At 40.7% G+C, this 19412-nt stretch overlaps 1 protein-coding gene across 2 annotated transcripts; it reads left to right on the top strand.

Annotated features, from left to right (window-relative positions):
* Window positions 1-3182: 3182 nt before the first annotated feature.
* On the top strand, window positions 3183-15592 carry LOC139452854 (uncharacterized). 2 transcript variants are annotated; one of them, XM_071234490.1, is made up of 3 exons: window positions 3183-3260; window positions 13727-13797; window positions 13923-15592. In XM_071234490.1, exons 2-3 carry the CDS (start codon window positions 13734-13736, stop codon window positions 15590-15592), a joined length of 1734 nt encoding a protein of 577 aa, XP_071090591.1. In that variant the 5' UTR covers window positions 3183-3260; window positions 13727-13733. The 2 variants fall into 2 exon arrangements, with proteins under 2 accessions (XP_071090591.1, XP_071090592.1); XM_071234491.1 differs by lacking the exon at window positions 3183-3260 and adding an exon at window positions 6897-6924.
* Window positions 15593-19412: the final 3820 nt, after the last annotated feature.

The raw sequence follows: 19412 nt of genomic DNA, 5'->3' as shown, positions 1-19412 counted from the left end.
CAAAATTCCCAAATTCTATATAAGCAACCCCTAACCCCCCCCTCTTGGGTTGCACAGACCACTTTCGCCCCTTTCGGAAACACATTAAATGGCCTGGATGGGCCCGTGTGCGAAATACGCATCAGTCGGAAAGCGCACGTTAAATCTCTAAAGTAAGTAAGTAAGTAAGCACTATCCATCACTTGCTAGATAAAGGTGTTAGGATCTACACCGAAACGTCGCACTAATTGTAATAAAGAAGTTGTTCATCCATAGAACTCGTCTTACTTCATCACACCAACTTCTAAATGCCACTGAAAGAAGTTATTTCCTTATTCACAAGAAATCCCTGCACAAATCAGCGTCGATTGTCCGATTCCGAATATATCATGAGCATGTGTTTATGAATCACTATCAATTGATGATGATACCAGGCGTTCGCGAAACAGAAACCCGTCACAAACGCATGCAAAGACAAGTCAATTGTTTACCTGAAAAAACACGGGGTAAATACGTGGAAAGTAACTGGCTATTTATGGTAATTGAACGATTACAGATCATTGATATACCTGAAGTTAAACTTCTTGACCAAATAACATGTACCTTGTTTTGACTTTGCCAATCCGAGCAGACATTCTGATTCATATGCATAAAGAAACATATCAGAGAGAATAGGAGCACTATTGGTGTTGATGGGAATTCCTAGTTCTTGCCTTAATGTCTTACCTCCAAAATATCACATAGATGTTATCAATGAGGAAGTCGAACATTTCACATATTGATTTCTCAGAAAACTTTAGATTTGCTTTTATGTTTAATGTATTGATCTGAAAGGAGTGCTATTTGTTCTTCCTTCTGGTGTGTACGTTGGAGTGCTAGTTGCCATAGATACCCAGTGCCATACAGTCATAGATACTCAGTGTCACAGTCTGGTGTGCCTGGTAACATTAAGTTGGTGCATTTGGTGCCTTGGAATCCTCAATTTTCGAAACAATATTTAGTTTATCTGCTTTTTCCAAATTCATCTATATTCCAGATGGTATTGACAACACGTTATTCTTTAGGTCCATTGCATAATCAGCGAGAATATCTTGTACCTGAAATATTAACGCAGTCAACTTCTATCTTGACTACCCTATACTTTACGAAAATATTAAAATAACATCATCACAAAGCTTTGTCAAACAACGCCTATAGTATATGACAGTAGCGCTGGACATGTAGCGCAGTTATCCTGTGAATATAAACGGCTTAGTAAATGTATAATAAGAGAGGTCAAATTGAAACGTTAATGCGATAAAACCTGTGTTTTAAATCTACAGTGATATGTCCTGAACGCGGAAGTGACAGCGTGGTATTGTCTGTCAGTGAAGCTAAATACACCTCATGCCCTAGCACGACCCACTGTTAGCTGCTGGCGTGTTGAGTCGCCATGGCGAGATATATCGACCAGCTTCTATATCTGCTTTATCCTTGTTTGTGGCTTTTGAACTGTTTGTTTTAGCTTCTGCGTGCTGTTCTTGCACTTGAAGACACTGCGTGACTTATAAGGGCACGAGACACCAATGTCAAGATCGACAATTCATATATATGTTGTTGTTATATCTTTAAAATAATCTGAACCAAACAAATACATTGAGATAACATGAGGCTCGAGTTACAGAGATTGAAATGTACATAAGGACGAATTTGTGATGTGAGTTCTCCGTGCATTATTTGAAGATATTATGTCATTTGTTATTATTAATATCTGTCATCATGAAGTATGTCTTTAAAATGACTCTCTTCAAATTGATCAATAATAAATTACACATAATGTTGTATTTTTAATCTCAAAGAATTTTTTTTAAATTATTCATGCGAAATGGCCAAGCTTCTTATAATGGCGTCACTGAATAATTAGGAGTTAAACGTACTGTGTTTTCAATGTAGAACTAGGTTATCTGTAGATTTAACCGCGCTAAATTGAATTTGGAAGCGAACGCGCAGCGTGAGGTTTCAAATGTTAAATTAGGCGCGGTTAAATCTACAGGTAACCTAGCTCTACATTGAAAACACAGTTTGTTTGTCTCCATTCTACCATGACTAAATAAAACGCGATTTCTTTGGTGTAAGCAGATATACTGAGTGAAGCGGTATGGGTTGAGTCCAGTGTTTTGAGTGGGTTATCGATCTGAATTACGGAATCACTGAACAAAATATGGTGCTGTATATACTCAAGCAGTTTGTTAACACCATATTACTTCACTCGAACATATGATAGGCATTGAAAGCACGGCAACTTGGTAAGCTAACATGAGGTGGGCATCCTTAAAGAAAACAAAGCAAGCTTTGCAAGGCTTTCGCTCTACATCGCGCGTCACCATTATTACGTCATATCGGTCATTGTGACGCACAAGATATGACGTCACAGTCGTATATAGAAAAGCACCAAATTTCCAAGCTCTCTGTTGTCTCCAAAACGTAAATACGTTCCCTTTGTAGATTTCTGTCGTGTTTTCTACACGGAATGTATTGCCACACATTCTTTGAATATTGTAGTAACCGCATATGTGCATTTTGTAACCTGTAGTTGTAGATATAATTATTTGAATACGCCTACCGACAATGACTGAAAATAGTACTATTCTATGAATATTAGCTTCCGCGGTGATGCGGCTGTTAAACCGGCTGTTTCAATCAGAGGGGGTTTATTGTGATTTAATAGCCTCTGATTGACCAACCAGAATCGAGTACATTCCAAATTCATGGCAGAATGTTCCATGACGATATGTTTAAATTTATATATGCTTGTTTTCAGATTGAAAGCAAACAAAATGCAAACCTTATATGGCGCAAAGTTTTTCGTTCAGATGTACTCTGCTATATCAAAAATATCAAGAATGTTAAGCCGATCACACTCCTTGTATGAAGTTGAATTGATCTACGACCAGCTGTCCCAATGGTATCAATACAACTACTGTTCATTCGCCTGTCTCGTGCCTCAAGTTCAAACCACAGACCATAATGATATCTACGCTTAACTAGACTTCCAGCAATACAAAGAACTCTTCAGTCTGTCGGATGAACTGTCTTTAAGTTATCGATGTCGGATGTCGATAGCGTGTATGTGGTCCTGCTGCACATGCGAGCACCCCGTCGGCGTGTATCTTCACTGGACCGTGATACGTCATATAAAATGTGTATTTCTAACAGGAAGACATGTTATGGTGAGCTCGGTACTCGCGCTATGATAATGCGGGGATAGTGATGGACAAGATTACAATATGTATGAACGCAAGGTAGGTGCATGAAATGTGTCTTTTGTTAGGCAAGGCTACAGGGCTGCGTCGTGTTTCGGCTGTTGCGTCGCATCGAGGTCAGGTGACACAGCGTTACCATGACAGCCGCTGCCAATCATGCCACGTTTTTATCTGAGATCTGAAAGGTAAACAAATAGGCGTATAGGCTGACATGTTATGCATAACATCCGCGGGGCAGGATGGGGGTGGGGGGGGTGGGGGGTGGGGGAGGGTGGAAATCTGTTCATCTTTAATAACATATTGCTGCTGTAAATATTCATAATTCCATTGTCAATGCTTCCATTGTTGTTTTTAATGAGATATATGTTTCATAATCGGATTATCAAAGCAACATTTATAGCAGCTGTTCGCAATGTAACCTCATTAACACACATTGTACGCTGTACATGTGGCAGCACAGTTTACACATCTGATATCGTTTGCTATAAATCGTCATTCACTAACTACATAATAATAATGATACTACTACTACAACTACTACTACTACTACTACTACTAATAATAATAATAATAATTAAAAAAATAATTACATTCATTATTATGGTATAGGTCTTCATGGTTCTAACCCTATAACCGTTTTTTACATTTCAACTCACTCACTCACTCTATCTGCCGCTGCAATACAGCGAGCACAGGTTAACACCCGACCTCTTGTCCGTTCAGATTGACGAACGAATCGAAATACAAGGATGAAGAAATAACATTCTTGCGTACAGTACCAGGGAAATGTCTAAGAGAATGCAACAGTTTGTGCGATCTATAGTCGTAAACTATAGTCATATTCCATTACGGTGAGGGTGACCCACCATCGATCATATACATGTTGCGGTTACAATACTGCCTTAAGTGCCTTCTACCCAGCAATCACATGTTGATTGATCGCAACGCCTCCCGCGTCAGGGCGATAATGCACCTGGCACCTGTTGTTCATGTGAAAACGAATTTTGTATCCGGGGTTTAAAAGCAAAAGCTGCTATGTACAATATGGTACCAATATTGATCACTAAGGAGTGTTGAGAATTTTTAGTATTTGTTCTTTTTTTATTACTATCTTATCGACTGTTTTTTAGTAACATTATACACCAAAATGCACACGATATAGTGACCATGTACATTTAAGGTTAACTGAAAATTAATAATATTTTTTTACATATTGATTAATATGCAAGGCTGCCAGGATGGTATGTTGTCGTCTTAATAACTTTGAGGAAAACAGAGAAGTCACATCTCATATTGTCATTACACTGGAAGTAGTGCTACAGCTGTAATGGGTAATGGAAATCGCGAGAAGTATCACTATGACTGTGTATAGAACAAGGTCTGGCATAAGTTTTATTCCAAAATGTCAAAATTCTAAAGATGCCTATCTGTCCGATTAAACACCATGGTAAGGAGTTATGTGTTCCTTACAATCACCTGTACTATAGGCAAAAACACGATCACAAAAACTATTGTTGAACATGTACCAAGCTACCAAGTCGATACTACTTACAAGCTACAAAACTACCACGTTGTTACTAAGCTACCTCGTTGTTTCATAGTTACAAGCTACACAACTATCACGTTCTTACACAGTTACACGCTACATAACTACCACGTTCTTACACAGTTACAAGCTGCATAACTCCCTCGTTCTTACACAGCTACATGTGTACAAGCTACATAAATCCCTCGTTCTTACACAGCTACAAGCTACATAACTCCCTCGTTCTTACACAGCTACAAGCTACATAACTACCACGTTCTTACATAGTTACTCGCTACATAACTACCACGTTCTTACATAGTTACTCGCTACATAACTACCACGTTGTTACACGGTTACAAGCTACATAACTACCACGTTGTTACATAGCTACAAGCTACCAAACTACCACGTTGTTACACGGTTACAAGCAACATAACTACCACGTTGTTACACAGCTATAAGCTACTCAACTACCACGTTGTTACACAGCTATAAGCTACTCAACTACCACGTTGTTACACAGTTTTAAGCTACTCAACTAACACGTTGTTACATGGTTACAAGCTACACAACTACCACGTTGTTACACAGCGATAAGCTACACAACTACCACGTTGTTACACAGCTATAAGCTACACAACTACCACGTTGTTACACGGTAAAAAGCTACACAACTACCACGTTATTACACAGCTATAAGCTACACAACTACCTCGTTATTACACAGCTATAAGCTACACAACTACCACGTTGTTACACAGCGATAAGCTACTCAACTACCACGTTGTTACACAGCGATAAGCTACACAACTACCTCGTTGTTACACAGCTATAAGCTACACAACTACCACGTTGTTACACGGTAAAAAGCTACACAACTACCACGTTATTACACAGCTATAAGCTACACAACTACCTCGTTATTACACAGCTATAAGCTACACAACTACCACGTTGTTACACAGCGATAAGCTACACAACTACCACGTTGTTACACAGCGATAAGCTACACAACTACCACGTTGTTACACAGCGATAAGCTACACAGCTACCACGTTGTTACACAGCTATAAGCTACTCAACTACCTCGTTATTACACAGCTATAAGCTACACAACTACCACGTTGTTACACAGCGATAAGCTACACAACTACCTCGTTGTTACACAGCTATAAGCTACTCAACTACCACGTCGTTACACAGCTTTAAGATACACAGCTACCACGTTGTTACACAGCAACCACGTTGTTACACAGCTACATGCTACTCAGATACCACGTTGTTACGTAGCTTCTGTTCTTTGCGATATATCGCGTAGCTGTCTTATATTTAAGAAAGTGTGATTGATAAGAGAGATTTAATAACATCCTTGTTGTACATAATATTCATATCTTATATAATAAATAAACGACGAGTAGGGGTTGTTTGTTGTACAATAAAATACTGCAGGGAGAATAAACCATGAGGGGCGCAGACTCGAGTGGTTTATTCTCCCTGTCGTGTTTTATTGTGCGATAAACAGCGACCACGAGTTTATTCCTATGTGTGACAGGCTAGCGCGGTAACCACCATGCTACCCACCCTAAGCTCATAATGAGGGATCAAAGTGACACAGGTCGTACACCTCTACCACTTTGGTGTTGAACCCCTGACGCCTATGCCTCCTTATCGACCCTACGACCAGCATATCCAGGAACGACTAAGGGACGTAATTATGCATTACGACTACCACACGTTAGATCACCTGGCTAACAGTCGCCTGAAGTTTCGCAAATGTCAGCTATTATTTTATTTCATTGCATGTTAGAGTATTATCCTCGATAGTGCATTGTGTTACAGAATGATCCTGTACCTAACTCCACTTGATGCTAGTATTGATCATACGCGCGATGACGCTGATATTCAAAGCGCCCTCCCGTCAACACCTTACGAACTCCAATCCATACAGCAGTAATACAAAGCTGTCATTGTGAAATGGCATACTTTATCAAAGGAACTTAATAACATACATCAGATACATTCTATTAGCTCGCCATTGATCAGTACGATCAGCTTTTATGGATATCGGCCTCAATTTGCAGTCATTTACAATGTTCCCTTGCACATATGTTTATAACCAGTGTCATATGGGACTCCTGGCAGTTCGACTGGGATCCGGGCGACACCTGCCGTCAGGTAGGCTATATGTCTGTCTTTCAGACTTTTAAACCATTAGCATTTAGTTTGAATAAGACCGTTGGGACCATAGAGAGAAAATAATATTTCATCATTATGTCGCCAGTTTGTGTTTTATTTTGATAAAGCTTGTGTAGTGGTATTGGGGAAATGATATAGATGCTTTGAAGAGTAAATCCGTAAATTCTTATTAATATATTACATTTATTTGATAGAGTATCCCTTCATATTTCGAATATCGGGTTATAGAGGAGACATGTTTATCCGCGGAGTCTTCGTTGAGGCGAAGCCTGGATAAGACTTGTGTCTGTTACTTTTTTTTTTACACATTTTTTATTGTCCAAAAAGACAAAAGGATTGGACACAGGTGCACCACTAACCGCCGCCTTCTCCCTGTTTGTTACTGTGGTACCTCGTACAATAAATGCAAGCAAATGTCATCTTATATTAGGAGCCTCGTTAATGGGGCCTGTCCATCCCACCATGCTAAACAGAGATATTTATTAATTCCACTATGTTATGGAGGTAGACCTCGTAAATCAGAAGTAGAAGATAATTATTAATTTGCATGACATAATAATGGATAATATAATTTGTGAGTCTGTAACTTGTTGAATATTTTGCTGATAAACTTGACAAACATTTAAATTCTTTAAGATTGAAAGTACAAAATAGGCGTTTATGTGTAGATATGTTTTGACTTATTTTTGTGGTATATTAATCGATATATAATTATGAAATGCTTCACACCGGAAAATATATATGAAACTCGTTCGCAACGGTGGGAGTGTCACATACAATACACAGTACAAGAAAACCTCTTTAACTCGATTATTTTTTCGGATAACCTGTTTATCTCATCTTTGATTTCGTGGAAACCTATTCATGGTTTTCAGGGAAACCTTTGTATTCCGAACAATATTTGGAGCTCGTTATTCCGATAGCTTTATACAGCGTAACCTCGTCAATCCGTATGCTCTGAACAGCATTGTACTCAGGACATGCCCGCGGTTATAGACGAGTAACGTGAATGAGCAGTCTGGTTTAACGAGGTTGTAGTTTACTGTGTGTCAGTGCTAATGACGGGTAACTTTATACATCAGAGTTCTTGAGAATTAGTTCATGTTTTGTTCTTAGACTAACATTTCAACCATCGATTGTGTTCTCAAACTGGATTATTATAAAAATGTATACAGACAACAACAACTGTATTAGAAACAACAAACTCTTTAGAGACTCTTGTCTCCCATCCTTTGTTTGGTATGATTATGTCTTATAATTATTTTAGGATGGAAGGTACAGTTACCAAATAAAATATTCCGAAATATCAATTCCTTATGACCATATTTCATAATCTTTTTTTAAAGTAACCCTCCTTACATTGAAGATAACTATTTAAAGAATATAGTACTTAAAGACATTGCAACAAACCGAATAATCAGGGGGGAGACTTTATACTGAGGGGGGGCGCGAAATATATCCGCCCGGGGGAGATTTTATTTCACCCGGTATAAAATCTCCGGTGGGAGAATTTGTACGGGGGAGAGTTTATACCGGCACACCAGCTGCAACGACTGCAGTTTTACAGCACACAGGCCTTAACTATAGCACAACCCTGCTATCTGATGATCAGGGTCGTTTTGTGTCGTCCACGCCAGGTGACATCACTACCCTGACACTGATTCATGCGTGTTGCTTGCATTTGTATCTTGTTAATTCACGTCGTCATCCTTGCCACATGGCCTTATTGTATTAACGTATCACGTGGCGTTAGGACAGGAGTTAAGTGCAGTTCATTAAACAGGCCAATTTCAAAAGCAAGTTTACAAAAAATGAATTATTAAAATAATAGTTAAGCTCCCCGCTTCCGTTCAAGCAGACATACATGTATCATGCGGTTAAAAGAAGGGCTGTTGCAGTCTTGGCAGGTGCGCGACGTTAACGCGCTGGAATAACAGTACATACACTTCCTCCTGACAGCACAAGATAACAGGTACGACCAGGTCCCCAGTGAATAATGCCCTGGACATGTTGAATGTATAGAGGACATTATAGCGAAAAATTATGAATATTGACGATGCTGAAAACCTACTAGCAGCTGGTTGTTGTGTAGAAAGATGTACCTGTACGTAGCCATAACCACATATATGTACCCGTAACTAGCAATAATTATATATTTGTACCTGAAACTAGCCATAACCACATATATGTACCTGTAACTAGCCATAATTATATATTTGTACCTGTAACTAGCCATAATTATTTATTTGTACCTGTAACTAGCCATAACCACACATTTGTACCTGTAACTAGCAATAATTATATATTTGTACCTGAAACTAGCCATAACCACATATATGTACCTGTAACTAGCCATAATTATATATTTGTACCTGTAACTAGCCATAATTATTTATTTGTACCTGTAACTAGCCATAACCCCATATTTGTACCTGTAACTATCAATAATTATATATTTGTACCTCAAACTAGCCATAACCACATATTTGTACCTGTAACTAGCCATAACCACATATTTGTACCTGTGACTAGCCATAACCACATATTTGTACCTGTAACTAGCCATAACCACATATTTGTACCTGTGACTAGCCATAACCATATATGTGTACCTTTACCTAGCCATTACCATAAGTTATATATATATATTATGTCTGTATTTGTGCTTTGTGTGTGTCCTTTGTGCTTTGTGCTTTGTGGGTGTGTGCTTTGTGTGTGCTTTGTCTGTGTGTGTGTGTGTGTGTGTGTGTGTGTGTGTGTGTGTGTGTGTGTGTGTTTAGGGAGGGGGGGGGGTACCCAGATAAAGCGCATAAAATGCTATAATTCCATCACAATCAAAAAGCCAGTCACTCACTTAATTAACACAAAGGACACAAAATGTCCAAATTGTCAAATACACACTTCTTATGTTAAGGCCTTGACTACACATGGGTGTATCAGGGTGTGTCTTAATAGTATTACTTAAAAAAGCTAAAGAATGTTTAAGCAAATCTGGATAGCAAAACTAAGAAATAGCAATAGAAGAACACCCATTTCCTATACCTTCTCCTGTGTCGCCTCTGAACATATATGTACCTCTGTCTGCTCTACCCGTATAGCCACTGCTAGCTTCACTCTTTCCCCACCTTCATCTCCACCTATATCTATATTTATTACTCCATAAATATGGACATGTATCTAGTTGTACCTGCATCTATTCTATCTGTATCTGCCGCCTCCGTGGTCTTGTGGTAGAGCGTCCGCCCGGAGAGCGGAAGGTCCGGGGTTCGATCCCCGTCCGCGTCATACCAAAAGACATTAAAAGATGGTATTTGTTGTTACCCTGTCTGGCGCTCGGCATTAGGGGGCTAAAACAAGGACTGGTCGGCTCGGAGTCAGTATACTGTGTCTGAGTGGGGTATTCTTGTTAAACTGCGGCATGGTATCTCAGTGTGCTAGCACTATAAATCGGCATCAGTCCGGACTAGTACAAGCTGCAACAAACACACAAACACACACACGTGCATGCACGTCGCTATATAAGTGCAATAATCTTGGACGCGACGTTAAACCCAATTTCACCTCACCTCACCTCACCTCACCTCACATCTACCTGTATCTACCAGTGCTGCTGGTGTGTATAGCCGTATTCGACTAAGGGGATCGGGTGGTCAAACTCGCTGACTTGGTTCATGCTTGTCATAGTATTCCAGTTGCGTAGATCGATGCCCATGATGTCAATTACTGGATTGTCTGGTCCAGACTCAAATATTTACAGACCGCCGTCATATAGATGAAATAGTGCGGCGTTAAACAATAAACAAACAAAATCTATCTATATCTACCCGTGCCTGCGTCTACTCTTTCTTTATCGACCCATACATATATAAAGTTATACTTGTCTCTACTATATCTATTTAACTCTGGATGAATTTACCTCTATCTACCACTATCTGTATATACATGTAACTTCACCGAATCACCGATGGTGTCGTCTCTACCAGTATCCACGTATGTACCTGAAAGTGTTCGTCAAGGGTATTACCGTAGGGTTTGTTCATGTAAAAGAAAGACATTTACAAGTGTGTTATTCACGTGTGATATTCCTTATGGTGACTACGGGGCGGTCGGGTAGCCTAGTGGTTAAAGCGCCGAAGACCCGGGTTCGAATCCCGACATGGGTACAATGTGTGAAGCCTATTTCTGGTGTTCCCCGCCGTGATATTGCTGGAATATTGCTAAAAGCGGCGTAAAACCAAACTCACTCACTCACTCACTCACTCACTATGGTGACTACCTGTAACATCACGTCGAACACAGACCTGTCCGTCGAGGTATATTCCAACAGCGCAAACCCGGATGTAAACACATATGTTGTAACCGTGCTTTCGGTGTTGTTGTCATTAATCTCCTAATATGAACTTTGTTTCCTTCACAAGGGACACTGTGAAAGACATATATTTACATATATTTACATATCAGTGATATTAAGTCATGATGGGTCAGGACAACTATTGCAAATATCTAATCTTTACACACCTGGCAAAACCCCTCTGCTGATACATTCGACATGAAAGACTTCTTGAATACATTAAACACAATTCTATACCGCAGAGTGACAAGTCGCGCCCTTACCGGGCCACTCTTATACATATGTGCATCCTGTTTGCCCATTGTTCGGTCCTAAGGCGTATATTACTGCTTGCTAAAGAAAGGCAACGAGACATTGTTGTTGTTTGTAACCCAATTTCTGAGGCAACATGACATGTAAAATGTCAATTCTAACACGTCAGCGTCAGACGTCTCGATTATTTGCGGAAACAGGTTTCAGGCAAGGTCTAGTGAAAGAGTGGAGAAATTATATGAATGGATAACGACACCCGATGTTCGCGAAAATGGTAAGCCTTTCCTGCTTTGCCGGTGGCACCAGTTTAGCCCTGTTTATGGGTGCGGAATGCTGTAGGGTAGCCCTGTGGTCTGTGAGGCCATCTATGACGCCAGGGTTCTATGCCCCATATGTACTGCTTGTGATACCAGGGCCCACTTGCACAAAGCGATCTCAGTGCTAAGATTATCGTAACTCCCATACTTTAACATAGGCTTACGATAGTCTTAGCGCTAAGACTTCCTTGTGCAAGTGGGCCCAGGTTATAGTTTTTTTCGTTCGTTATAATGCGAAACTCTCACTAACACCCAGAGTGTGCACTTGATTCATCAGTTACATCAGTTGTACCTGTCCCCAGATGGGAAAAGGGATACAAATCACGACAGTGAAATCAGTTGAACCTGTACCAAGATGGGAATAGGGATACAAATAACGACAGTTACACAGTTATACCTGTGCCAAGATGAGAATAGGGATACAAATAACGACAGTTACATAGTTATACCTGTGCCAAGATGAGAATAGGGATACAAATAACGACAGTTACATAGTTATACCTGTGCCAAGATGAGAATAGGGATACAAATAACGACAGTTACATCAGTTATACCTGTGCCAAGATGAGAATAGGGATACAAATAACGACAGTTACACAGTTATGCCTGTGCCAAGATGAGAATAGGGATACAAATAACGACAGTTACACAGTTATGCCTGTGCCAAGATGAGAATAGGGATACAAATAACGACAGTTACACCAATCGTATCTGTGCCAAGATGAGAATAGGGATACAAATAACGACAGTTACACAGTTATGCCTGTGCCAAGATGAGAATAGGGATACAAATAACGACAGCTACATCTGGCGTACCTGTGCCAAGATGTGAATAGGGATATAAATAACGACAGTTACACAGTTGTACCTGTGCCAAGATGGGAATAGGGATATAAATAACGACAGTTACACAGTTATACCTGTGCCAAGATGAGAATAGGGATACAAATAACGACAGTTACATAGTTATACCTGTGCCAAGATGAGAATAGGGATACAAATAACGACAGTTACATAGTTATACCTGTGCCAAGATGAGAATAGGGATACAAATAACGACAGTTACATCAGTTATACCTGTGCCAAGATGAGAATAGGGATACAAATAACGACAGTTACACAGTTATGCCTGTGCCAAGATGAGAATAGGGATACAAATAACGACAGTTACACAGTTATGCCTGTGCCAAGATGAGAATAGGGATACAAATAACGACAGTTACACAGTTATGCCTGTGCCAAGATGAGAATAGGGATACAAATAACGACAGTTACACCAATCGTATCTGTGCCAAGATGAGAATAGGGATACAAATAACGACAGTTACACAGTTATGCCTGTGCCAAGATGGGAATAGGGATACAAATAACGACAGTTACACAGTTATGCCTGTGCCAAGATGAGAATAGGGATACAAATAACGACAGTTACACAGTTATGCCTGTGCCAAGATGAGAATAGGGATACAAATAACGACAGTTACACAGTTATGCCTGTGCCAAGATAAGAATAGGGATACAAATAACGACAGTTACACCAATCGTATCTGTGCCAAGATGAGAATAAGGATACAAATAACGACAGTTACGTCAGTACAATGTACATGTGCAAGATGGCACAAACGTTTTTGTTAATATTTCACGATGCGCAAAATGAACAAAAAATCACATCGCGGTTTGGTGGATGGCTGACAGCATTTATGAAAACCTTGTAATTAATATCGATTGTAACTGAATCGCTGTTAAAAAAACTGAACTGAACTGAATAGCCGAGTAATTAATGTTGTAAACAGGTACCGTTGCTAGTCACATAAGTAGTCACTGACACGTGACATGTTCTAAGCCTCTGCATCTGTTTCAGGTAAGCAATGGCATGTTACAGACACGTAATAGCATGGGCCTCTCTACTGCTGTGGCTCAACGCTGCGATTGGTCAGTATAAGTACACGTATACATTTATGAATCGAAAATCAAAATGGAACAGACTTTCCTAATGGATACGTATTGAGGATTTTCAAAAGAAATAATTGCTAAACTGACATCTTTTTTTCATTCAGGTCATGACATCTGCGCGAGCACATCGTTCTTCCTCCATCCAAATAACACAATCTGCCCCAATCGGGGCAAGGTGGACATCTTCCTGAAGTTTGGGTTTCCGTCAGACGCTGTGCCCGCGGATTTGTCCGGCTATGTTCCCCGGCTGCTCCATGAAGACTCGGTGGTCCACCACGTGGACAGCAACAAGGCTTTCGTGAAGGTTGGGAGCGGCCACGAAGGCGTTGTGTACAGAGCCGAGATGAAGGATTCCAGAACACCCATCATTGTCAAGACATTGAGGAACAAGAACTTCCATCAAATCTTCCACGAGGCCCGGATTCTAACGTATCTCGATGACGTCCCTTTCGTTCCAGATGTAGTCGGACTTCTGCCAACTGGACCGAGTATGTATAATTTGTCAATAGTGTCAGAGTATATTAAAAATAGTTCCACAATTGGTGTGTGGTTCAACAACTCCCATAAAGTCAGTGGCTGCCAGTGGTTGAACATTTCCTATCAAATAGCAGGTGGGCTGAGACATATTAACGAAAGGTATGTTCTCCATAACGATCTTCACCATAAAAACATCCTCATCCAGTGGAGAGGCTCGGATCCAAAGGTTTATTTCATTGACTTCGGGGACTCTACATTCCGTCATGGCAGAGCCGTGAAGAACTTCAACCCATATGACAACATACCTTATCGGGCTTATCTTCCGCCGGAAGTGTCCTACGACCAGTCGACACCAGCTAGTGATATATATAGTGCTGGACAAAACATCAAAACTATTGGGCGTCTGGCTAAAATAGAGAAGCTCATTTACCTAGCATCTGAGTGCATGACAAAAGATCCAGACTCCAGAATATCTGTACGAACCCTTGAGAAGGATCTTCTCGAACTTCTACAGAAATCATGCCCTCTATCTACCGATAGCTTTATGCACAGAGACTCACATAGCCATCAACCCTGTAGTGGGAAACACCGTGCCTTTCATCATCTACCATTGCCTATCTTGCTACTGAAGGACTTTACAATATATAGAAGACCTATGATATTCCAAGGTTGGCGTCTAGCAAAATACAATCCAACAAAAGAAACTGTGGTGATTCGAACGTTTAAGACAGTAAGCTTTAGATATATTCGTCATTGTGCGAGAGTCAGCTTATATCTAAACGACACGAGTTATGTCCCCTTGTTCAAGGGTGTTGTTTTCATGGGAACTCAGTTGGCGGACATGGCGCTGGTGCAGAAGGGTGTAAGCGACAGTGTCACGTTGTCGAACGTCGTCCACGACCAACGCGCTTTCAATGAAGTCCAGAGAGTGAACTTGCTGAGGGAGGTAGCGAAAGCTCTCAATGCCTTTAATCAAAGACATCTGGGGTGTTCTCGCTTGCATACTGATGACATCCTCATTACTTTTATAAATAACAAACCCTCAATCAAATTTATCAGTCTCGGTCGAATGCACTACGGACGAAATCCAAAAGTAAAGTACAAGCTAACCAGAAAACCGAGGTTGATTAGAAGGAGCGGTCATCGCAAGAGCAACCGAATCCGATTTTCAAGTATAATACAGCAATTGCTTCCAGAATTCTACGACCAAGTGAATGAACAGAGTTTGGTTAATGCTTCTTCTCGGATAGCAATGGACGTTAATTCTGTCTCCGACTGGATGTTTACAAGTAATTAAACTTACTGATCTCTTTATACATCGATGTTTATTTGTTGTTTTGTCATTCTTTTGTTAATGTTGGACATTTGACGTATATTTTAGTATCACTTCTCTCACTTGTTTTGGAATGACAGTCTATATACGTTGATATTTATGTTTGTTGTTTAACGCCGCACTCAAGTATATTCCAGCTACGAAGGGTGTCTGAAAAGTTCTGGGCCAAACTACGAAGGATATATATAGAGGATATTTTATGTGTCGAGTGAAATCTTGAAACGTAAATTGGTGCTCCCTACCTAACACGCAGGGGCGGTTTACCACCCCTTGTATTTGCGACATAAAAAGTAGTTTCGTGTTTGCAAAAATTAAACAAAAGTAGCTAAAAATGTTTGGGCTCACGAAGTCTTTATCATACATTTAGATATGATTATATACACAATCAACTTTAACAAAAAATATTCTTGAAAACTAAGAGACCGCTGTTGGTAGCGAAAGAATACACGCTGGTCAAGTAACAAAAATGGCGCTTTGCGAAACGAACAGTTTCGATTGACGAGTTAAATGAGAATTTGACAGTTTATAACGAAACACTTTCAAGAGAATCACCATTGGCAAGAAGCGACATCAACTACATAAATGACCATCGGCCATTAATTTGCCTTGTCATTGAGGAACTAACGTGAAAAGTAAGTCAACAGTTTGTGTAGGAGCCAGCCACGATAAAGGGAGACAATTTGAGACGGGGTAACTCTTGTATGACAACAGTTCCGTCAAAGTGTTATGTTCACAGCAGTGAAATATTGAGTGTTATGTTCACTGCAATGAAAACTTGAACTTCAGAAAATAAGTCTTTCACACTGAAGTATATAATAATACACCCTTAACGGGTTTTTTTGTATGTAGTACCCTGCTTCCCATGCTTACAGCTTGAATTTGAATCAAGTAAACAACCAGGCAGCATATTTCTGGAGGCAGCAAGTGTGTTCTCTGCAGATGAAACTTGGTTACCCTGCTGTCATCAACTGAAAGGACTTACTCAAACAGCGGTCGGGTAGCCTAGTGGTTAAAACGTTCGCTCGTCACGCCGAAGACCCGAGTTCGATTCCCGACATGGGTACAATGTGTGAAGCCCATTTCTGGTGTCCCCCCGCCGTGATATTGCTAGACTATTGCTAAAAGCGGCGTAAAACCATACTCACTCACTCACTCACTCACTCACTCACTCACCCACCCAAACAGCCATCCATGCGGACATGCCATTTCCTTCGCACTGTTAAAGATGGACAACTGAGATACAGAGTGGAAGAAATTCTAAGATGATCCAAGATCATGCTTGCAATGCATGGCTGTGACTGTGAACTCATTGTCCATCTTCCGTTTTCCCCAGAGTTGACACTGTCGGATATCCACCTCTTCCCAAAATTAAAAAAAATGATCTGTCTGGCAAGCATTATGCAAATGATCATCATTTTTGCTGTTGAGGACTTTTTACGCCACCAGGAAAAATCCTTCTACACCAGTGGGATGTTGACAGCATCTTTGGCAGAAAAGGGAGACCTCGGAGGGGATGTTGTTAGAAAATATTTAGGCTCAAAATGTTTCGGCCACACCTTGTATATGACGGCGGTCTGTAAACAATCGAGTCTGGACCAGACAAGCCAGTGATTGATACTATGAGCAACGTCCCATGCCGTCGTGGTATGGTGACTTGCAATAACCAACTTGCCATGTTGTCGCCACTTTGGACAAGCATAGGTTTTCATTGATCTATACTAGCCCGAACTCCTTACGGGGACATTAAGAGACAGACTTGCAACTATCATTTGCTTTGTAGAACCCATCTACCAGGCAAGAGAGTTAACTGACTTTAGAAGTCCAGTTTCCACCCTCGCCGAACTAGGCTGGAATTCCTGGGCTCGATCGTGGCGCCATCAGTGGCTATTACGTGTTCTATGCCTCTCCTATGGACCAATCAGATTCCACCTCTCGTATCACTTGCATTTGCTTCAAACAAAACGGTGGCGCCCCGTCAAGACGATCTGATCGATAATCAAGATTTATATAGTGATAAAACGAGTCTTACATTCATACACACTCACACACACACATACACTCAAACACATACACACACGTACACACTCGCACACACACGCATACACATACACGCACTCACACATACACTCTATCTCTCTCTCTCTCTCTCTCTCTCTCTCTCTCTCTCTCTCTCTCTCTCTCTCTCTCTCTCTCTCATACACTATCACTATCACGATATTCAATGTGAGACTAGTGCCATAAGTTTCCTTTTTTCTACATTCCTGGAGACCAACCTCAGACAATTTCATTGACTTGGTAAATTTGGCCTTTGTTGTATTTCGAATAACTGCACGACATTCCATCTGTTTAAAATCATTTAATTTTCTAACCACACTTCGAGATGTACCTTATATGGACTCTGGATAACAGCTTCGCGTTCAACCTGAAGAGTAGTAGTTACCTCCCTTTAACTGCCCGTCTCATTCCCTGTCGTCAAGGCCAGACCGATATGTTTCATCATTCTGTTGGAATTTCTTTGATTTTGTCACTGATGTTTTTGACACGCATGCTGTGAGGACATTTATGTTGTTTTGTCCTTTTTATGCTAATCCAATTATCAAACCGCAATTAAAAACGACCTCAAAGGGAGGTTTGATCTCAAGCCCATCACTACATACAGGAGCAAGAGAGGCACTTAATGTTCACCTCTATTACACTCTTTTACCAGAGGAACATGTTAACATCATCGAAACATACATGGATAAGAGTGGGGGATTAAAATGATGGTTCAAATCTGCCAGTAGTCATCTTCATGATGTTTGATTGCTATCTGTCAGAGTGACTGTGATTTTATGTTGCTTCAGTACTAGTGTAGCCAAGAACTCTACGTTGTCCTGATGTGTCACTGTCGGAACTCAACGCTCTGGCAACTGGAATCTCAGTGTTCCCTTGTAGAAACTGGCTGCATTTAACACTGAGTGAGTGAGTGAGTGAGTGAGTGAGTGAGTGAGTGAGTTGAGGTTTCATGCTGCTTTGCATTTCATGTGAATTGCTGCATATTAGTGTAAGTAGACGATAACATACTGTGATTTCAATGAGAATCTATGTGACCTGAAACTTTAACTGCGCTTACTTAAATTTAAAATCAACCCGCAGCGCGAAGTTTCAGATCGAGTAATTTTCAAATTTTAGGTAGCATGTAGATTGTAGCGTGTGTGTGTGTGTGCGTGCAAGAGTCCGTGCGTGCGTGCGTGCGCGCGTGCGCGTGTGTATATGTGTGTGAGAGGGAGGGTGTGTGCGCGTGTGTATATGTCTATGTGAGTGTGTGTGTGCGCGCGTGTGTATGTGTGTGTGCGTGTGTGTGTGAGAGAGAGAGAGAGTTGTACGCGTGTGTGTATGTGTGTGTGTGTGTGTGTGTGTGAGAGAGAGAGAGAGAGAGAGAGAGAGAGAGAGAGTATGTGTACGTGTGTGTATATAATACTATGCATTCATGGTATGTCTGAATGTACGCGTGTGTGTGTGTGTGTGTGTGTGTGTGTGTGTGTGTGTGTGTGTGTGTGTGTGTGTGTGTGTGTGTGTGTGTGTGTGTGTGTGTGTGTGTGTGTGTGTGTGTGTGTGTGTGAGCGTGTGCATGCTCTCATGATACGTACGTGTGTGTGCATTCATGTTCCGTACGTACGTGTGTGTGTGTGTCTTTTAGTGTAAGCATCTGTTTGTACTGTGATCGCGAGTACGGGGCATGCGTCATGGTTCGAAGCCTAGGCCAGGTCATGGTGTACTCGATTCTACTTGATGATGGCACGTG

The sequence above is a fragment of the Haliotis cracherodii genome, unplaced genomic scaffold, assembly GCF_022045235.1.
Source record: "Haliotis cracherodii isolate W230 unplaced genomic scaffold, xgHalCrac1.p SCAF_9, whole genome shotgun sequence".
NCBI lineage: Eukaryota > Metazoa > Mollusca > Gastropoda > Lepetellida > Haliotidae > Haliotis > Haliotis cracherodii.
Note: the sequence above shows the minus strand (reverse complement) of the source record. Positions and strands in the feature narration are given on the sequence as shown.

Coding starts and splice junctions, on each gene's coding strand:
- LOC139452854 (XM_071234490.1), top strand. CDS start 13,734: ATGGCATGTTACAGACACGTAATAGCATGGGCCTCTCTACTGCTGTGG. Junction 13,798..13,922: donor GTGGCTCAACGCTGCGATTG/GTCAGTATAAGT, acceptor TTTTTCATTCAG/GTCATGACATCTGCGCGAGC.